At 43.0% G+C, this 22,192-nt stretch overlaps 1 protein-coding gene across 1 annotated transcript in view; it reads right to left on the bottom strand.

Annotated features, from left to right (window-relative positions):
- Window positions 1-22,192, bottom strand: part of LOC144826356 (1-aminocyclopropane-1-carboxylate synthase-like protein 1) — a 213,193-nt gene that overhangs the window by 66,134 nt on the left and 124,867 nt on the right. The window contains exons 8-9 of the mRNA XM_078684684.1: window positions 17,247-17,324; window positions 843-943 (exon numbers count right to left, since the gene is read on the bottom strand). Coding sequence (XP_078540810.1) covers window positions 843-943; window positions 17,247-17,324 — 179 coding nt within the window. The remainder of the gene's footprint in view (window positions 1-842; window positions 944-17,246; window positions 17,325-22,192) is intronic.

Here is a 22,192-nt window from a genome sequence, read left to right as displayed (position 1 = left end):
ATTTCCTAGTATAAATAGTGATTAAACGGTTGCGTGTCAGCTCGTATGTGGTAAACAGCCACATGGTTAATTACAGCACACATCACAAACTTTTGGTTCGTTTGAGTATATTGGCATACCATTTGCATTTCTCCTTGCCGCCTAACTTTGCGGCGATAGGGGTAAGTAGAACTTCAATCCCGGCAGCACAGCTGTACGTTCTATGTAGGCCTTATCCGTAACTATCTACAAATTAAGTAAACTGCTTCTTTAAAAAAATCTGAAAAAAAATCTGCCACACATCATCTAGACAAGAAACATTGCCTGATCGGATGATCTTCGAAAACCAACTAACAATTCTTTTTAATTACATGTGTGCCCTTTCTTCTATACTTGTGTATATCGGAATTGACCTAGTGAAACCAATAGATGTATCATGCATACATGGTGGACTCCCTTTCCTGATTACTGCTGACTATACCATATGGATGGCACTTTACTAAATGTAATGGTTTGCGATTAGTGTACTCTGTAAAGGAACAGCATGGTTCCAGGAATAACCCCTTCGCTGCTTCTGACGGCCAATGGCCGTCGCGCGCACTACCTCCGTATTGCTGAGTACGTCCGTTGGCCGTCGTGGCCCCACCAACTGCACTAAACCACTACACTGCAGCGGAATTGCCGCCACGGTTAGGCGGATAATAGATGACATCCCAATGGTACCAAGTAGCATTTGATAAAGCCTATAGCTTTCTGTTTTCAAAACAAATTACCTTGCGTTATGCTTCAAATCGGGACAGTCTTTCTTCACCCTTGAACTCTATGACATCATGCAGGATATGCTGACCGTGCACACTCCTTACCGTTTAGCAAATTCCAGGAACTCCTTCATTTCTGTGAGTGAGTAAATATCCCCCAGAGGGTTTTGGGGGTTGATGAGGAACAGAGCCTTCACAATGGTGCCCTGAAAAGAAAAGCAAGACGTTGATTCGCCAACAGACAGTACAATTTGGCCTAAACATTCTGGCACTCAGAGTAGTGGAAACTACAGAGTAGGGAACAGTTTTGCCACGTTTACTGCATAACATTTGAAGCAGGCAAATATCAGTTGCGGCTCCTGCGTTATGGTGGAGGAGTCTCGCAGCCCTCACAATTCCCTCCCCCCTCCCTCCCCCCCCCCCCCGCCCCACCGAAAGCCAGCAGGGGCAAGGACAAATAAAATGATAATAAAACTTAGTTATTATAATTTTATTTTGTGTCTTGCCAGTCGAGGGAGGGGCGGAGACAGTCACAGTGACGCTGCAGCTGCATCACCAGGGAGAAGGGGGGAGTGGTAGGTGCTGCTAAATGTGCATGATGCATGAGGGCCGGCCAAACCATCATGCCCACTCTGCCTTAACTGCGTTGTACAGCTGGGTGGGGAAACCAACACAGGCTTCCACTCTATGTCTGAGCGCTGACCCAAGGAATAGCATTCTCATCATGTGAGCAGCGCTGGGACTGGGAGCTGGGAGCCTGCTCAGTTTGCAGCAGGTTCCTGCCATGGGGGCGCAGATCAGGAGTAAGGCGGCAGCCTTCGGAGCAGGTAAGTGACGTTTTAATAATTTATTTGTCTTTTTTTGTGTTCCACCCTGCCCCCGCCTCACCACTTCAAAGTACTAGTGACCGCTCCTTGCAAATATACAAATATCAGCCTGTGATTTGACTTGTATAACACAAACTATAGGAGCGCTTTATAAATATAGAGCTAATGAAAGGGGCAAAATAATGTATGAACACCCTTCATTTACATCACAAATTGTCCATTCACAGGGAGATGAAAACCAACTTCTCTACCCTAATATTAATTAGTCAGGTCATAATTTGAAACCCCCTGTGATTGGCTTCAAATGCAGGGATTAAGGCCTATAAGGGGCAGAAGTCCTCAGTCCCTGCACTCACATTCTCAGAATTTTTTTATCTGAGAAAATCATATCAAATTACATCAGGGACATTTGTATAGCGCACACATCACTTGGAAGTCTCATGGCGCTTTCAGACGGCTCTGATAGAGATGCTAGCTAGTTATCAAATAGCCATGACTTCAGCTTCTTACAAAAGCAGTTATGATCAGGGTTGGTGCGCAAGTGTGGAGGAATTTGTTTTCTCACCGGAAGCCAGTGAAGGGCTCTTAAACAAGGAGAAGAGGAAGGTCTACGCGGAAGATCTAGGACTAACCTGGCAGCAGTGATTTTCATTAATTGAAAGCAATAGGGCATTTCCATAGTTCATTCGGTTTATTATAAGTCCCTGGACTAATGGTCTCCTGGCCTCAGTGGGAATCCATTTAAAAACCTTCCGCAAGCTGCTCATCACTCCAAAACAGGTACCAAATATGTGATTAATCTGGTTTTTCATGGACAATTGGTTGTCCTTGTAGAAACCAAGGTTGCGTACCATTTCTTTGGGGATTGGGCAGGGGCCCAGGTTCGGTGGCCACCAGTCGTGTGCCCAATTATATATTATTATTATATTATTATTATTTATATTTGTAGAGCGCAACAGCTACCCTACAAAGGGTTTCCCGGCGCTTCCAAAATCGGTGGTTTTCTATTACTGGACAAAATTTAGATGTTAAACAGCCAGGTCTTTAAGGTTTTTCTAAACTTCATGTAGCTAGTCTCGTTTCGTATAGAGAGTGGCATTGAATTCCACAGTGTGGGTCCAAGAAAAGAAAAAGATTTGCCACCCATACGTGACAATTTGGTCTTGGTCAATGCTCCTGAGCCTTGCCAAAAAGCATGATCTCTAACTTGTCACCATTCAATTGAAGGTGGTTGGAGATCATTCACCTATCAATATGAGACATACATTTTTAGAAACGCTGTTTGGTTTCAACAGGGTCTGGGCCGATGATGATCAGGATCTGTGTGACGTCTGCATACGATATGACATGAAATCCATAGTATTTGTAAACCTTGGCCAGTGGAGTCATATACAGGTTAAAAAGGGTCGGACTGAAAATGGAGCCCTGTGGTACTCCCATCTTGACCGGTCTCTCACACAAGATACTATAGGAGCGCTTTATATCCAATTTGGACAGTTGTTACTCGGTCGACTAAATAGTTCTTGAACCAATTGAGAGCATTCCCTAAACATCTATCTCCCAGAGCCGATGTTCTAAAATGCTATGGGAGATGGTGTCAAAGGCGGCGGACAGGTCGAGCAGGACGAGGATGGCTGACTGATGATTGTTCAAGGCCAGCCTGTCTGTTACCGCGACCAGAGCTGTCTCTGTACTATGCGCTGCCCTAAAACTGGACTGCGAAGGGTCTAAAAGTCCATGACTCTCGAGATGGTCTATGAGCTGTTGGTTTATGAGGGATTCTAAAATTATCCCAAAATAGGGACGTAAAGAGATGGTACGGTAGTTTAAGATCAGTTTAGGGTCGGCAGTTGTTTTTTTTAGAATCGGTCTTATCCTGGCTGCTTTCCACATTTTAGGAAAATCAGCCTCTGAAAGAGATTTATTAAATAGACAAGTTAAACTTTCCAATAATACCGGTGCAATAATATAGAAATTTTTTTGAGGTACAGGGTCTATGGGAGAACTGGATTTTATCTTCCGCATGACAGTTGTAACTGATTTAATGTCACATTTGACGAAGTCGTTCACAATATGAGGGAGATCGGAGGACATGCTAGGCACATCTTCAGAGTGGATGTTATTAAGTTGTGATGGGAAAGAGTGATGGATGACTGCAATTTTATCTTCAAAGAATTTAGAAAGAGAATCAGTCCATTCTTGAGAGTTGGGAGTTGATGGTTGATTGCTAGGTGCTAAAAATTCTTTCAAAGATTTGATAAAGTTCCATACAGAAATTTTCGGCCTTATTTATCCGATTCAAAAGAAATGATTTTAGTTTGATGGCAGTCATATAGTCGTGATGGATTTTTTAAATATATTTCACGGTCTGCCGTGTTTTTGCTTTTGTGCCATTTTCGCTCCGCGGTTCTACACGAGAGCTTTGTTATTTTTAATTGATCAGTGAACCAGGGGGTGGTCCTGGTCTAGATTTTAACATGGGTAAGGGGGGCAATTTTGTCCACTGAGGTCGAAATCGCTTTATCAGAGTCATATGTCGTTTGATTTACGCTTGCTTCTGGATCTTGATAGTCTAGGCAGAAATATTTTGAAAAGAGAGGCAGAGGGACTTTGCGCCATGACATTCGCAATAAAACTTCTTTTTTTATGATCATTTTTGGTCATATTAATAGAAATAGCAAATTTTAATAGATGGTGATCTGGCCATAGTAATGGTACTGGGGATTCGACTGTGAACCCAGAGGAATTAGTAAAAAGAAGGTCAAGAGTATGACAAGCACTGTGAGTCGGACTCGCAACCAGCTGGACGAGACTGAGAGTGTTCATATTTGTAATCAACTGGTCGGTGCCTGAATTTAATAAGATTTCCGTGCGATGGTTAAAGTCTCCAATTAGAAAAAAATTATCATGTGGCTCAATGGTCTCTAATAATTTATCAGAAAAGTCACCTTTGGGTCCTGGGGGTCGATAAATTAGGCCCCTCTCCAGGCACCCTTAAAAAGGCCGTCTATCTTAAAAATACTGCTACCTTCTCTAGTGAAGGTACCAGTAATATATTGAAGACAAAAAAACAACTAAGGGGATGATTACGATGTAATTAGGAAAGGATCCTGATGGATTTCAGTATTGCAGAATCCGATTCGGAACCCTTGTTTCCTATCGAATCGTACAGATTTCCCAACAATTGATTACGATGCCCGGAAATAATTTGAGCAGACCGAATCGGTTCTGAAAGGCATCCATACAGCCTGACTTTTTCTGAGCTGATTCGTACAGCTCTATGGACACAGTTACGAGTGATTACGATGACAGAAATCGGTTCAATTCGGTTCGCCCGAGACAAAACGGCTGCCGGAATCTGTCTTTGGGGGCCCCTTGCGGGGCCCTCCTTTATACTGAGACTTACAAATGTAGTCTGTGGGGGTACCTAAGGGATCCCTCTTCCCAACCATGCCCAGGGGTTACCCGCCAGAGAGTGCAAGGTTTTCCCCAACCACCCTTTTTTTTCCATGGGAACCTGTGGTCTTGTTTTGGAACACACGCTCCCATTAAAGTCAATGCGAGTCCAAGCAAACGATGTTGGAAAGCATCTTAATCAGTCGTCTGGACTCACAGTACCCGATTTGTTTGGAAACTATTTTGTAAATTATTAATTTGGGACAGTTTCCTAACAACATCGTAATCGGGCCACAAGTGGTTGCCATCATGATACAAAATAATGCACAGTTCTAATATGCATGGAGATTGAAGCTCACTAATGCAACCTCCAAATCAAAGAGGTTGCTTTGTAGAGCAGCAGCTAAGCCACAGAAAGACTTTGGTTCTACAAGTGCCTGCATGAGGTGGGCGAGAACAAGACTCAGATCCCATCTGAAAGCCGACCTCCTGACCTCAGGTGATGTTTGATATTTTTCACTGAGTAGAAGATAGACTTTGCAGCCAGTTTCTGAAGGTCTAACGGTGGTCAAATAGTATTTACATATTTCCATCTGCATGCATGGTTCCACCAGGTGTCTAGAAATAAACATGCTGCTATGCTCAGATAATATCAGAAGGATGAAGCCTTTGGACATTTACCATTAACAAATTATTAACCACTTGCTCTTATTTTTAGATCTGATAATGGATTTCATGGCAGCTGCTAGAACATTTAGGACATCTGAAGCAAAGGGGGATACGGCTAGCACTTCAGGAATCCAGCATTCAAGTGCAAAGTCTATAGAGGGGCGGAATAATGTTCCCTCATCCATGAACGGACAATCCTGGCCTTGAAGGAAACTAGACAACCTACTTCTGATAAAGGAACAGTATGTTAAACTGTCAGATCGCAGGTATCAGAGCTACCAGTGTGAAAAATCCAAAATATTTTTAGTATGTCTAGAGAACACGATCAGTGTTTCTCAAACTGTGGGTTGCCAGTTGATTTCTGGTCGGTCATTGAAGAGTAATATATAAAGATGCATTTACATTTTGTGTTTATCTTGTAACATTTGCTGTGATTCAAAGACAGGGATCAAATGACAGACTATATCTTCTGACAAATTACAGCTTATTCTGTTAACATGGGGATTGGTGTTTATTTTTTTTCTCTGACTGCAAAGTTAGAGGAGTTTTTAAAGTAAACTAAGTGCCAATTTTACTGGGGTACAGGGAAAGGCAGTCAGATGTTATTATTTTGTAACACCCAACAAAATGTAAATACCTGTAGATGAACTGTACGCATATTTCAGAATATATCAGCAGTTAGGAAAGCAAAAATGAAGTAATTCAAGTGTGATAGAAACTAAAGATTTTACTAGAATCAAAACAAATCAAAACACTTGTATTTGGTGATGCATAAATGATCAATATTCACTGACTCTCGAATTACACACATTATCATTTGCATGCTATATAGTTTTATCAGTAAAACTGTATGTCTGTGCAAATGCAGTGGTCATTTCAATGGCAAAAATGCTGTATTTAAATGACAATATGCTACATGTGTATATTGTAATACTTGGAATAACATTTTTATGTTAACATTTTTTAATGTGGTGGTGGTCGGCGGTGTCGCGTATTCCCAAAATTCCAAATAAAAAATTATTTAATAAGAAAATGAACAATAGTTTGGGCTCTTGGGTGGCTCTCACAAGAGCCTTTGTGTTGTAAGTGTATATAAGACAGTGACAGATAATACTGTATGCAGAGTTTTGGGTTGCTGTTCCTTTCATCTGTAAAGTGAACTTGATCACTATAGATTCCATGCTTGACAAAACACAGATAGATATTGTAGATAGAGCCCAAGTTATTGTGTCTAAAGAAAGCAGAAACAGAGTTATTATATTTTTTCCAGGCCTTGGCAATCACTGGACAGAATCGATTAGACCATTTCAATTTCTGTCTTTGGCATATGTAAGAGTACACCAAGACATTATAAGCAAAAGCATCATCAATTCAACAAAGGTATCCTTGAGTAGGATTGCCAGTCCTACTCCTCCAGTTAACATGACTAGGTCATTGTCACCACAGTGCACAATAATGAGGTCTGGGGCTGGTGAATCCAGAATGGTTTTAACCAAAGGCAGCAACTGATAAAACTTTAATCCTCTCTACCCAATCCAAGTGATGTCCAAATTAGCCCATCCCAAGCCCCTGGTTATATTCCTTTTTCATCCAGCCTCAACACCCCAATAGACAAAGCTTTGGCCCACAATCCGCACTCTAAGCATTTTGTAGGAAGGCGGAGTAACACACAGGACATGCCTGCAGTTGAATATTACAGTTGGTAAAATAAAAAACAGTGAAAATGCATGTGTGCTGGTGGTTGAAAAAAACTAAACAAATTAGGAGGAGCGAATCTTCAGGTGAAATAAAAGTAGATAGCATCTGTAAATGATTCATAAATGGATGTTTGATTGGGTCTGGTAAATAGAAAAAAAATGTAACAGAGAGTTGGATATGCTTTACAGTATGTGAAGGTAACCATACCTGCTGTAGTTTATTTTGTAACTAATCAATCAACAGTTTATTGTATATGACTTCTTAAAATCGTTATATTTACAATCTAAAATATTTAGACATACATAGTTGGTAAAAAAACATCCAACTAAATGCCACTCAATAGCAACGAGCCAAACGATTTTTAAAATCCGAACAACATTAATAATGCGCATAAGATGTTAACTAAGAATTTGAACGATCTGCGAAAGTTCTATTGTTCAGATTTTGTAAAGGAACTCAGCGACTGAATTTGTCAAAAGAAAATGAATTAACTATGCGCTGTTAAGATAAAATGTGCCAATAAAAAGTGCAGAGTTTTACATTAAAATGTAAACAATCTACTAAATGTCTTATTATTCACGTAAACCCCTGATTGGTTAGGTTTTTTGTCCACTTGTAACATGGACTTGTGAAGAGATGCCACGCTTGAAGTAACCCATGCCGACCGTGTTCATGCTTTTTTAGTTTCCTCTAAATCGGCTTGCCGTAAAAGTTTCCTTACCGGTAGGCCAAGATTACGGAGGACCCTTCCAACCGATGTATCACGGCTTGTGTGCAAGTGCAGATGTTCAATTAATTAAAAATGGGTTTTAAAAGCAGTCTCCTCAAATCCTTGACTGCAGTGCATGCACATAGCAGGTGAGTTAGTGTTTCATTACAAAAATCACAGTGTGCTACTTGTTGGTTGCTTTTTCAGGATGGCTGTAGGTCTTTCGAATCGCGCATGCCTAACCGGTAATCTATAAACGCTAAAATGGGTTACTAAGTAAGCCTGTGGCTTTATTGATGTATAAGTGTTAATCACAGTCCACCCATGCCGACATTTGGAAATTACTATTTAATCTTCCAGAAAGACTTCTTTGCTATGTTATTAAACGATTTACCAACATTTGCCTGGTCTTCCATACTGTCCCATGTCATTTGTATGTCAAGTTCCGCCAATGATTTTCTCAGATGTGTTCCCCATGAATTTGGTATGTCTTGATACATCTGATTTTTAATTTCTTACCAGCATAAACTATTCAATGATGCAACCCATATTACATTGGCATAAAGTCTGGACCTCAGGCAATACCGCCGTAAACCTTACTATTATTGCGGGTCACTGAAAATCGACGCTGCTCACTCGCATTCCATGGTTTGTATACATCCAACATTTTTGTCAGATTACTTTGAGAACCCCGATTCCCTGGTAGCTATTAGAAGAATGACATTTAAAAAACAATGCACTGTGCACTTAGAAAACCTTAGGTTGACCATTGAATTATTAAAACTGGGGGCCATATTATCAAGAAAGGGCGACACATTATCGCCACTTTTATCGGCAGGAAACTTCCGCTAAATCGGCGAAAAAGGGCTTGATAGTATGCCCTTTTGAATTCCCATAGAAGCCCAGGTTAACACCAGAAGCTGGGCTTCTATGGGAATTTACAAGCCCATATTATCAAGCCCATTATCGCCGCTTTAGCTGCAGTTTCCTGCCGATAAAAGCAGCGATAATGTATCGCCCTTTCTTGATAATATGGCCCCCTCTGTTTTAAAAATCTGCTTATTTTAACTGGTCACGATATTTACTCGTAAGCTTCCCCGAACCAAAGGGTTAGGCGCTAATTTTAAGCTCTTACCCTTTTGACGGCATGGTGCCTCAGAGCACCATGTACGGAGTACTTTTTTTGTTCATTTTATAACCAATGGAGAAAACGTTACATCCTACCTTTTCTAAGGTCACACATTGTCAGCCTGCATATATTTTCTTGCAATCACTGCCTACTGTTGAGCTTTTTTGTGGAATGTTGAGCTTTCTGTGGGCTGTTTCTTATGCCAGAAAAAATATTAGATAGATGATATGATAAATTTTGTTTAATTTTTTTCAAATGATTAACTGATACACAACATTTTTATAATACGTTTTTTAATTATTGTTGTGAAATGTATTATAAATCATGGATTTTAAGAAATCTTCAAAAGCAGCTATTATGAAATAGAACAGAGGATTATCAGAAAATAGTTAGGCAGTGAGGCATAGTGGACCCTGAGTTGAGGTTTTTGCACTTCATCCTTTTCACTTTTCCTCTGTGTTAAAGCAATTATGTAAAAACAATGTATGAATGCTATAAATGAAGGATATTAGGGTCTAATGATTATATATATAAGAAGTTATCTTACAATGTATTGTCAAATGTCAGGTTTTAATTGTATTTTTATGTTTCTTTTATTTCACTTTTATGGTAAAATGTATTTAGGTCGAATAAAGTAATTACTGACTGACTGAGTCATATACTGTCAGAGCTATCATGTTGCATTTAACTATTTTCTCAAGGCATCTGAAGAAGTATGTAACATCAGGAAGCATGGCAAATAGGCAAAGCGACTGCTGAAACTGACCCAGTTCTCCTTCTATGGGTTGGGCTTGCTTCCCGAATGTGTTTAGTGGCCAGAGTACTCAGAGGGATACTTCGTGGAAGTAATGCTGCTGGACATGTACGAGCAAGAAGAAATCCTGGCCTGGTGTCTTTTGACTGGGTGTGAGTGTTTGATTGATTCAGATGCTCCGTCCATCACCACCCCCTTTTGTACCGCTTTTGGCCGCCATAAGTGTGGCAGGGTATACTCAGACGTGAGTCCCTTGCTCACTTTGCCACTGGATTCAAGCAAGCCGGGCTGAAGACGGCTGGAATGCCAGAAACTGGTCCTCGGAAGCTTGTTTCCGGTCCAGGGAAGACATGGCTTGGCAGTTAGGGCTGGACTGTTCCCATGAGGCACAGGGTCAGACTGATTTGCATATAGCCATGTCTGAACTGGGGTGGCAGAGTGGGCTAAAGAACGGTGATGGATTAAACCCAGATCTTTTGACTGGGTGTGAGTGTTTGATTGATTCAGATGCTCCGTCCATCACCACCCCCTTTTGTACCGCTTTTAGCCTGGTGTCTAGGCATGGGAGAAGGGAAACATGCCAGAATCTACTGATGAAGTGATAAAGGCAGGGTAGGAATGTCCTCAGTCCATGTATGCAAGTTAGAAATACATAAACAAAAGGAGAGAGTAAAGGGATTTAAACCACCGGAGTGGACGGAAAGTACTCCTGATCCCCTGGGTTAGGTATCTAAATAACAAAAAAGAGGAGTACCACCAAAAAAGGCTCAAAGAGCGATTAAGGTGGGATGGTTTTCTAGTGGAAAAAGAAGAAAGTCCTTCTTTGGTTTTAATAAACCCCTCACTCACCGACCTAGTCGGTGACATGCTTCATCATCGGGGCCACCTTGACAGCCGAGTGCCATCAAGGTGTGCTGCGACACCTGGAATACAGTGGAGGTGGTATATGAGTGATGAGTGCAAGAAAAAAGTAAGTGTGTTAAAAATTGTCCTGGTATGGCTTATAGGAGAAATATGTTATTCTTAAGACTACTGGACAATATTAAAAACGTGTGTGTAGATACAATAATAGGTTATTTATGACCATGTGTATCTGTAGATAAGTGGAAGGTCTACATGTTTCAAACCGTCATGGAAGTTACCGGTTTTTTGTCAGGACCAAGAAAGGAAATGGGTGGTCAGGGTACACTAACGCCCTGCCGTACCAACATTCCTTTGTTCCCTGCTAACAAAATTAGTTGCAGGGTGAAAAAACTGTAACCCGGGGGTGGTTACGCTGAGAGTAAAAAAGACCTGTAAGGAGAGAAAGAGTATCAGTCACAAGAAAACTCGTTACGTGCCTGCAACATAGTGAAGTGACGAAATCTGCTGTCTCTGTGGGTCATCCCCCTCTGAATTAATGCAGACTATTTTAGTGCATTGTGCTGCTCAAATACATAGAATAACGTATTGGCGCAATACAGCCAATATGGCTTCCTTGCACACCTATCAATAATTGTGTGCTTAGTAAAAAAAGAACCGTGATTTTGTCACTCGCATCCATTGATTTTAGGTGTGTGGCTAGGCAACAATCATATCCTTAGCAGTGAAAGGATTACCGACGTGCTATTGCTTCATCATGATCCAAAAGGGACAATACAACACAAACACAACATGTAACACACAGTATGCTCGCAAAGTGCTTACTCCTAATTCAGGGTCATTAGGCTGCACGGGATTAGAGGGAAGGGAGGCCACTGTTGGAAAACATATTCTGCAATGCAAAGGGAAAAAAATGCTTAGTACCGGGTTGGTTTGCCAGGGGTACTGGAAGGGTTCGGAAGAAGAAACGGTAGCAATCACGTTTCATTCGGGGAAAACAGAGTTCTACTTACAGTTTTCAAGTGGTATAGTCAAGCGATATACCTAGTTTGCCCCTCCATGCGCCCGTGATGAGAACGCAAAATGAACCGGGTTAAGACTACTGCCATCGGGGTCGGGGTGGGCGTGGTCTCCTGAACGTGATGATGTCAGGCGCTTCCCGAAGGAGTGGTACGGAAGCCTCTGAGGCGCACGTTGTGATGTTACTATGGAGACGCTACCGCGTTTGGAGAAACAGCGAGTGGGGAATATGACTATCATAAGGATAGGGGCTGTCGCTCCAAAAGGTGAAGCGGTAAAGCGATCGTATTAGTAATGTGTCTTCCCGAAGAGACTGATAAATTCACATGATAGGATAGTGGGAGAATGACGTTCCCTCGACTAATAACAACAAGGGGGAGTATATTTACTCTTGCTGAACCAGTGCAAAGGTATTGCATAAGCAGTAGGTCAGAGACCTCAAGGTGAACTGAGATACTATTGATCAGTATGCTAAGGTAATACCATATAGGCAGCCTGAATTGCGGCTGTGCTGTGATTAGACGGTCACAATACAAGCGTATCTTACAGCAATGCAATGGGGTTAGGTATATTGATGTCAATGGGTCAAAAAAACGGGGTGCGGCTTATTGTTTATTGAGATGGGCCAGACAGGGGGGAGAGAGCAACAAAGTTTTAAAAGACATTAGCCCATGGGATCTTAGGTGCTAGGTATATAAAGGTTAATAAACCAGGGGTGCAGCTTATTGTATCTTAGAATGGGCCAGACAGGGATGAGAGGGAGAGCAACAAAGATTTTGAGGAGCAAGTTTATAGGACATTAGCCCAGGGGATGCTATCATTTAATCCGTTGATATGTGTTGATAGTCTGTAGACCCATCTTTGTTCCTTCTCATACAGACGTTTCTGTAGGTTGGGTCCAGGTGTTATCTGTTCGATGATTGTCCATATCATGTCGTTTGGTGTGTGATTACTCTCTAAAAAGTGGTCTGTTAGTCTCGTCGCACTTTTCCTGCAGCGGATGGTGCTGCGGTGTTCACATATCCGTTGCTTTACCTTGCGGGTAGTCATTCCTATGTACTGTTTCTTGCATGTACATTCAATCAAGTAGATCACGTTACTGCTATTGCAGTTTGTAAAACTTGGGAAACTTGTCTCCATACTTTTCCTGCTTCAAGGTCCAATGTTTTTGTATTTCTCGTCAGGTGGCATCGCTGCAGTTTCTTTATCTTAGGCCTGGTATTGACCAGAGTGTCCTTTAAACTGTGAGACTTTTTAAATGAAAAGAGTGGTTTTTCCCAATGTAAGTTTCCAGTGTTTATGATCGCCCAGTGTTTATTTATACTCCTGGTCACTTGATTGGATACTGCATTAAACGTGGTCACGCATGTCAGCGGTATTGAGTTGTCGTTGGTAGTTCTCTCTTCTATGAGCGCCTCCCTAGGCTGATTTCTGGCCCTCTTCTGACATTTGTTTACAATTTTATTAGGGTATCCACGCTTTACCAGTTTTTCGGATAGATCAGTGAGAGTTTACTGCAATTTCGGCGCAATCTAAGAAATTGTCCATACGGCATGTTTTCCCTGAGTGGGCGAGGGTGGAAACTCTCAAACCTTAACAAGTTATTTTTTGCAGTAGGTTTATAATGAGTTCTTGTCTCTAGCCGGTTGCTCTCCTTGGTGATGACCACATCTAGGAATACAATCTTTTCTTTGTCATAGCAATTCGTGAATCTAAGGTTTTCATCGCAGGTGTTTATCCAAGTGATGAATTGGTCCAATCGTTCGACTGGTCCTTGCCAAATTACCAGGACATCGTCGATGTAACGTTTCCTGAATGTCAAATTTTCACGAAAGGGATTAACATCATTCAAGATAAACTTCTGTTTGCAGTCGTACACATATAACCCGACCACACTGGGGGCAAAAACGCTGCCCATTGATGTACCCACCGTTTGTAAATAGAGGGTGCCATCAAATTCAAAATAGTTGCATTTCAGTCCCAACTTGGCACATTCCAGAATGAAAGCTCTGGGTGTGTTGAAAGACCAGTCAGTGTTTTCCAAGGTGTTTTCAAGGACTTGGATGGTGTCATCTTGAGGTATGCTTGTATAGAGACTCTCAATGTCAACACTTAGTAGGACCGTGTTTTCATCAACCACTACATTTTGCAATAGGTTCAATAAACTTTTAGTGTCTTGTAGATAAGTAGCCGTATTTTGGACAATAGTCTTTAAGAAAAAATCACAAAACCTGGACAGAGGTTCTAATAAAGAACCAATGCCCGAAACAATTGGGCGTCCTGGGGGTGGTAACCTGCCCTTATGCATTTTAGGCAAGATATAGAAATATGGGATTTTCCCTTTTGTGGTACACAAGTAATCCGCTTCCTGTTTTGATATCCTGCCAGAAGCTTCTGCGGTTTCCACTAGTTGTTGAATTTCTGTTTTTAGTTCATTGGTGGGATCTGATTCCAGGACCTGATAATTTCTGGTGTCACTGAGGAGTCGTGTGCATTCCTCACGATATGTGGTTATATCCATAACCACCAACCCTCCACCCTTGTCGGCGGGTTTTATTATGATGGTTTCACAGGCGCGTAGTTCAGTTAGTGCTGTGTTCTCAGCTCTACTCATGTTTTGAAATTGAGTGGTGACCTGCATTTTTTCGACATCATTGTACACGGCATGTTCGAAAGCGATCAATTCCACCGGGGTGGTGTGTGGGGGTGGCATGAAGGTAGATTTGACTCTTAATCCACTCTCATTTTCAACTTCGTTTTCTCTTGGGGGCCCTGCTTTTCAAAAAAAGCTTTGAGTCTAAGTTTTCTAAAAAAAACTGCCAAGTCGCAATGTAATTGGAATTTGTCCAAACGGGCTGTTGGGACAAAACCCAATCCCTTATTTAAGACACTCTCCTCTGTGGTTGATAGTGGTCTAGAGGATAGATTAGTTACTAGGGTCTCATATTGCTGGGCCCTGCCTTGCTCTTGGTCCGATTGCTCATTGGATCGTCCTCCTCCCAGTGTACCTGATTGGGTTGTCTGTTTTTTCCTCTTCCCCTTCGTCCCCTGTGAAAAAAAGGAGGCTGAAATTGGTTTTGTTGAAATGGAGGCGGTTGGAAATGTGGTTGGAAAGGGGGTTGCCATCCATACATTGGGTAATGTGATGATTGGTTTTAGGGGTCTTGAAACATTGGCGGATTGAAATTAGGCCAAAGGTTTTGTCCTCTTTTGCCACCTCTGCCTCGCTGTTTGTTACCGCTGGTATTTGACCCATTGCTGCTGTTGGATGAGTTGCTTGAAACATCAGAATCAGATGTGGGCTTCTCAGCTGATTTAAAGTCTGGGTCTGAGTAAGGATAGGTTTTTACGAAGGAGAACCTTTTCAGATCCTTCTGAAATTTTGTGACCTTTTGTTGAGTCAGGTTCTCTCTATATTCATTTATCTCCTTATTTATTTAATCAAGTTTCCTTTTATATCCAGTAATACTTGTCTTAATATGTGTTTCAGTTTTTTGGATTTCAATCTGGATAGTTTCTGACAACCTCAGCGCAGTTTTTAAGATTAACATAATCCAATCATGCGTACAGTGCCACGCTATTAGGGCCCAGTCTTTTCTGAATGTTGGATCATTCAGAAAAATCTGTGGTGCATTTGTCACCAGAAGGCCCTTCAGGGCCATGTTGTTTGTTACATACTCCTTCAGGATGGTACCATGTAGTATAGTTCTTATACGATCCCTCTTCATCTCTGTCAACTTTTCCCAATCGCCTGTCTGTGCTATTGTTTGTGAAATACTTGCATCTGCAAATCCGGAGATTTCGCCCAAAATGGCGTCGATCTCTTCTGTAGAATATGAAAGGCCTTGATTTTCTCCCATGGTGTCTACTGTGTGTTAGGTGGAGAGTGTTAGAGTGTCAAAGGATCAAAGAAGGACACACTCTCGCAGTTGTGCGCTGCCAAGATATACAATAAACAAAAGGAGAGAGTAAAGATTTCAACCACCGGAGTGGACGGAAAGTACTCCTGATCCCCTGGGTTAGGTATCTAAATAACAAAAAAGAGGAGTACCACCAAAAAAGGCTCATATACAAGCTCCACTGTATTCCACGTGTCGCAGCACACCTTGATGGCACTCGGCTGTCAAGGTGGCCCCGATGATGAAGCATGTCACCGACTAGGTCGGTGAGTGAGGGGTTTATTAAAACCAAAGAAGGACTTTCTTCTTTTTCCACTAGAAAACCATCCCACCTTAATCGCTCTTTGAGCCTTTTTTGGTGGTACTCCTCTTTTTTGCGAGTTAGAAAGCCTGGAAGTGCTTGCCAAGGTAGGTGTACAGTGATGTGGTATCAGTGGGTACCAGTACACCATGATGCTTGTGCATCTTCCTGCGCAGCTGTCAATTACTGGAGAATGCTGGAGATGTAGAAGTACTCCCAAGTTTACTTCTATTTGCCCTATTGTCTTTAGTTGCCAAAATAATTGCTGCATCCTTCTCAACAACCTCTTGCATTATGTGCAAGTGGGACTCGACCACAAGAGAGGAAAGAGGACTCAAGAGAATTGTTAATCACCCACCGAAGAAGAGTATCTTAACTCCCCTGATGCCACCTCCCTGGAACCACAGATGATGGGTGAGATTAGGTAATATACACCATGCTTTGGGAGGCAGGAGCTTTCCACATAGGGGCACTGTACGAAAGTTACCATGCTCAGAAGGGTTGGCAGTGGCAAAGTCCAGTGGTTAAATGGAACCATCCAACTCAAATTGTAGCTGGGCTTGATCCCAACAGTGAAATTATGTCATCAAAGCATTATTAGATATATTAGTGTTAGTATTAGATAGGTCTCCAGCTCTTCGGGAAGCACCATATGTGGAGTTTGGCAATGTGATCTGGTAGCATAAGTCATCATACACCAGAGAAAAGATGACAGGCACACTCAGGCTTTAATACCGCGAAGGGTTATAAACACTAGCAGAATTTGGCCCTTTAGGGTTCGACACAGTATCTGACGACATGCTTGATACTAGGCCCAGGTTTGGTGCTCCTGTACCTACCTTCTGGTCTCACGCACACCCAACAGCATGGGCATCTACTAGGCACATACTACAAACCATTTGTTAGACTGTACACATGGGTTGAACTATGATCCTTCAGGCTTAGACTGACTGAGCAAAAGAAAGCAAAGAGGAAGCAAACAACAAGAATGACATTGTGGTGAAAGGTCTACAAGGTGAAACTGATGAGCACAATAAGAGGTTCAGTCCGCACTAGTTTGCATAAAAAGGGGAAAGAAGCACAAAAGAAGGGGGAGTCACCCCAACTACATGCCAGATCTGGGTGTTCGAATAGAAAATAGGACTGTTCCAAGATGTAGGTGAATCTTTTTAGCATTGCACAATACCATAAAGGCCTGGTACATCCTGCTCAATTCTTCTAAGACTAACATGGAAAGTTCACTCACCTCGGATTTTGCTTTCAGTAAAGCTGTTTCCAACTTCGGGACAGTCAACTGAAATGGGCGAGAGGTTGTGTCGCTTATCTGTGTAAAAACAGAAGCACTCTGCATAAATAGAACACTTTGTTGTAACAAGTGATGGCTCAGCAAAGATTGCAGTTCAGGTTCAAAGACTGACATTGTTAGTGTATTTTGATAAGGTTAAAGTGTGATTAAAAAGTTATGAAAAGGTAACTTACTTTCAAAATTGCTCCAATGTATCAGTATGACAGACAAACATGCATAACTGCTGCATTCTATGTAAAGTAAGGGACAAAGTACGTCCTCCAGGTGAAGCTTTTTTTTTTTATAATTCTCTACCATTAAAGGTCCTCAAATACTGGCCCTGCTAAAGTTGAAAGTTTTCAGTTTGTCCTTATAAATAAAGGAATTAGAAATTTAAAAATCATCACATACTGCCCTCTCCCCTTCATTGTTTTTACCAAGCAACGAGAAAATTAAGGTTCAGAGTAATTCAATAAAACTTGCATTCTGACCAACCACCATCCGTCTGCTTTATTCACGGCGAGTGATGTCTACTGGAGTAAAGTAAGATCTGCTTTTATGGTTACACCAACTCTTTGCCTGGTGCTAAGCTGTTTTAGTAGTCTGACTGGGATCCTGCTTACCAGGACCCCTGTCTCTCTGCTTTATCCCCTAAATTATTATGATAAGTAATTATGGACACCCCAGATTGGATACTGGGGTGCCCTTATAAGTTCCTAGTATATGGTACCCATGTACCCAGGGCATAGGTACCACAGAGGTCTCTAATGGGCTTAATCATGTATTATCTTACCAATGGGAGACCATGCAAACTGCAACTAAAGGCCTGCAATTGCAGCCTCTGTAAGCTGGTGCTAGCAGCACTTACAAAAGATATAGGTTTCCTATATCTAGGGTCACTGTATTAAAACTTACAAGTTACCTCTCTAGCAGGCCTTTGTAATACTGAAGGCAGGGTGCTTGGTTCTAAGCTTGAGGGTGCCCGTGCATAAGCAGGAGACCCCTATAGCCTACAAAGTCCAAACAACCCTGGTTGTAAGTGAAGCAGCCATATGCATATCCATACTAATATTATAAAGAGAGAGCCCGAACCTTTGAGGTGGTTAATCTCAGTAACCACAGCACCAATCACAACACCCAATACCGCATTGGAAAGGGCTATTGCAGCAGAAGGACATAGGCTATGCAGACGGCCACCATATATATTTTTTCTTTTTTAAATTGTTTTTATTAACTTTTCAAGAAACAGTGGTGTTCAACACAATCATACAGTGCAAGACATACAATTGTACCGTAGGACACCATATTCATTTAAAAGGTAAAAGAACCGTGCCATCAAAGTAGTCCCTTGTGGGCGTGTCTGCATTGTGCTGTGGGTGTGGGCTGGGGGCATGACTAACGCTGGGGGCCTGTGGTACGGCCATCACATCGTGGGCTGTGGGCATGTGCTGGGGGCGTGACAAACGCTGGGGGCGTGTGTCCGCCCTTCATGCCATGTGAGTCATACATACAAGCGCCAATTACATTGCTGTGCATCATCAAGGGGCACGCTGGGGGCGTGAGAAACGCTGGGGGCGTGTGTCTGGCCTTCATGCCATGTGAACGCAATTGCGCCGCATCAAGGGGCACGCTAGGGGTGTGAGAAACGCTGGGGGTGTGTGCTACGTTTCGCCCTTCATGCCATGTGGGTCGTACATTAATCAGAAGATCGTCTGCTGTGGCCGTGTGCTGAGGGCATGACAAACGCGTTCAGCTGGAGGCCTGGTAAGTAACATTACTGCAGCCTATCCTGCGCGCTGTTACTGAACTCTCTCATTCAACGAAATTAGACGCGCCTGCTACCATCAACCAGGGCTCTAGCCGGGCTCAGGCGGCGGATCAGTACACTAATTACACGGGCCTGATAACATCAACCAGGGCTGCAGCTGGGCCTCAAGCGGGGGAACACGCGCCTGCTAACATCAAACTGGCCTGAATCTGGGCCTCAAGCGGGGGAACACGCAAATGAGCGTGTCTGCGGGGACAATTACTGCAGCCTCTCCTACTCGCTGTCACTGAACTCTCTCATTAAACGGATTTACCCGCGGCTGATAACTCTCTCATTCAAAAACATACCACGCGCCTGCTAACATCAACCAGGGCTGTAGCCGGGCTCAGGCGGTGGATCACTACACCAATTACATGCGCCTGCTAACATCAACCAGGGCTGCAGCTGGCCCTTCTCTGTCCCTATTCTAATGAATCAAAAAATGTTGTTTACCGTGAGATTTTAAAATAAATTGCCCCTGCCAAATACACACATTACACACATTCTATTTCATACCCGGACAACGTCGGGACGGGCTGCTAGTACTTTATAGAATGGTACCGCGTAATTACGCGATGACCAACTTGAAAACGGCTGCAACAAATTATCATATTTGGTATCAAACATGTTGGAATCCAAGCACTGAAAGAGCCCTCCATTAGGCTCTCGGTGCTCCTGATACTAGTCTTCTAGACCCGGACAGCACAACAAGGCTGCTGCCAACCAGAGACACAATTCTACCTTCCTGCTGCTGAGTGTTTTGGGGCCGGATGGGTGCGCTTGCCAGCGCCACTCAGTCTGCATGAGCAGCACATTTGGTGCCTCCTTGCATGGTCCAGTTCAAACCTGATCTGGGAGCCATTGGCTCCCCCTACGGCGCAAAACTGGACAAAGGACATGGGAGTATGCGTTACTGTCCAGTCCCTCCATGGGAGAGTCCCCTGAATCGTCCCAACCCTTTCATAAGGGTACTAAAGGGCTTACTTGTGGGTGGACCCCTAGATTCGTCGTGAAACACGATTCAATTCAGACACCTCTTCAACTTCTGCCGTTTGGGCACTCTGGGATTCGCTGGCCTTCGTTTGGGCTTGACTTCATCCCCATTTCAGTCTGCTGCATCGCCTGTGCCTGTGCAACATTCAGGAACCTTCCAAGGCCTCTGGGCATCCAAGACACCTAAAGAACTCTCCCTTGAAGTGAAGAAGTCACTTCTCTGCACTTCTCTGCATGTGCAGGCACCGCAACTAGGCTGACAGGTTTGCTGATTTGTAGCTCCTTAAGACTCCAAAAGGTCTAACAGCATAGGTGGTGTTTTTCCACAGCCCTCAAGGCCTGCCCTGCCGTCTCACCAAGTTTGAGGCCAGTATCCCTTCTGAGAGCCGCAGGAACCAAACCACTGTGCACTGTGTTGACTTGCTTTTGCAAAGGTCTGTTGACTTTCTTCCACAAAGATCTTCAGGCTCCAAGTAGCCCCAACCTCCAGCATCTCCAGTGACAAGAGTCTTCATCCACACAGCCTTCCTTGCACCGTGGTCTGCATCTTTTGGTGAGCTGCTCGAGAGCCTCTTGTGACTCCAGTGTCTCCGGCCTATGGGTCCTGTTGAGGGTCACCTTTCTTTCTTTTTGGCTCTGTCTATTGCTCAGGGTCTACCCTGACTCCCTTGCTTGTGATGAGTCCCCTGGACCTTGCTGGTCCCGACAATGCACCTTCTTCGACATCCTCATTGTTTGCATTTGCCAAGGCTTGTTGCTGTTCCCGCCGGACACCGACCCCTCAACTCTCGACATCCTCAACTCTCGACATCCGACATGGGACAGCTTTTGCATGGCTCATGGTCTTCCTCAGCATCGCCTGGTACTCACAGCTGCAAAGTCAAGGTCACCATCAACTCTCCTGCAACACCCAACATTGGTGGGCATTCGTCTTCCAGGTCTCCGGATCACTCCTGAGTGAGATAGACTCTGCCCCCTCTCTTTGTAGGTTTTTCTCATCCTGAGTCCACCTACGGATTCCACCGGACATTTTTTCCTTCTCCAGCAGCAGCACTTTCTTGAAGTCCTCCATTGGGTTTGAATGCAGTTTTTGAAACCACTTCACACCGATGCATCCATCTTCCCTGGTGTAGAGTAACGTGGGTGCTAGGGTATCCACAGGTTTCTTCAGGGTTGACTAGGAAGGGTCCTTAATCTTTAAAATTGCAGCCGAGACTTACATGTTAATTTGTACGGAGAACGCGTGTGTGTTCCCACACTGCACACGATCTCCGTGGGCTCCTAGTCTCTCACCTTGGGTGGTTCCTTGGGTCCCCGCACTTCTACGTCCTCTGTACATTGTCGACCCAAAGCGTGGTTCTCATGCAACTTTCTTAGTATATGGTATGCTCCCATCCCCCCTGGTCCACTGTGTATTCTGTGTTATTTACATGATTTCTATGAACAGTTTTGTGTGCATTGTGTTTATCTCCACGTAGGAGATACCTAAACCTGTTAGAGAGTATTATATAATCAATAAATATTTTTAAAAATACCTTGTGTGGTTATTTTTCCTTTAATCTATACCAATAAGATTGCATTCTGGTACAACAAGCTGCTTTACACTTCTTCTGGACTAAGCCTGAAGACTGTTGTCCACAGCTACCACCTAGAGAGGTTTCTAAGGTTGCCTAATGTCTCTTAAATAACCATAAGGGTTGTCTAGACTGGTGCAGGGTGCCCACTTACATTAGTGGACATCATAAACCAGGCTAGGCTCTCACATCTAGGTAACTGGGTTATGTGCACATGGATATGAATCCACTGTGAACTAAACTGAAGCTACCAACACTGACCTCTAGGAGAAGCAAATGGACTTAGGTGCTAATTAGTCTATTTATCACTAAAATGATATTATATTAATAAAATGTCAAATACCAAAATTCAAGCATCTTTAGGCTCAGTGACTCTTTTCTACGACCACCACTAGTCTGCTTCATGCACGATGAGTGATGTTTAGGAATCTGTGTTATATTCACATGGATATGTATCCACTGTGAACTATACAGAGGCTACCAGCACTGACCTCCAAGAGAAGTGAATAGACTGGTGCTAATTAGTCTAACTC

The sequence above is a fragment of the Lissotriton helveticus genome, chromosome 3_2 (assembly GCF_964261635.1).
Source record: "Lissotriton helveticus chromosome 3_2, aLisHel1.1, whole genome shotgun sequence".
Lineage (NCBI taxonomy): Eukaryota > Metazoa > Chordata > Amphibia > Caudata > Salamandridae > Lissotriton > Lissotriton helveticus.
This window is presented reverse-complemented; position numbering and strand designations above follow the sequence as displayed.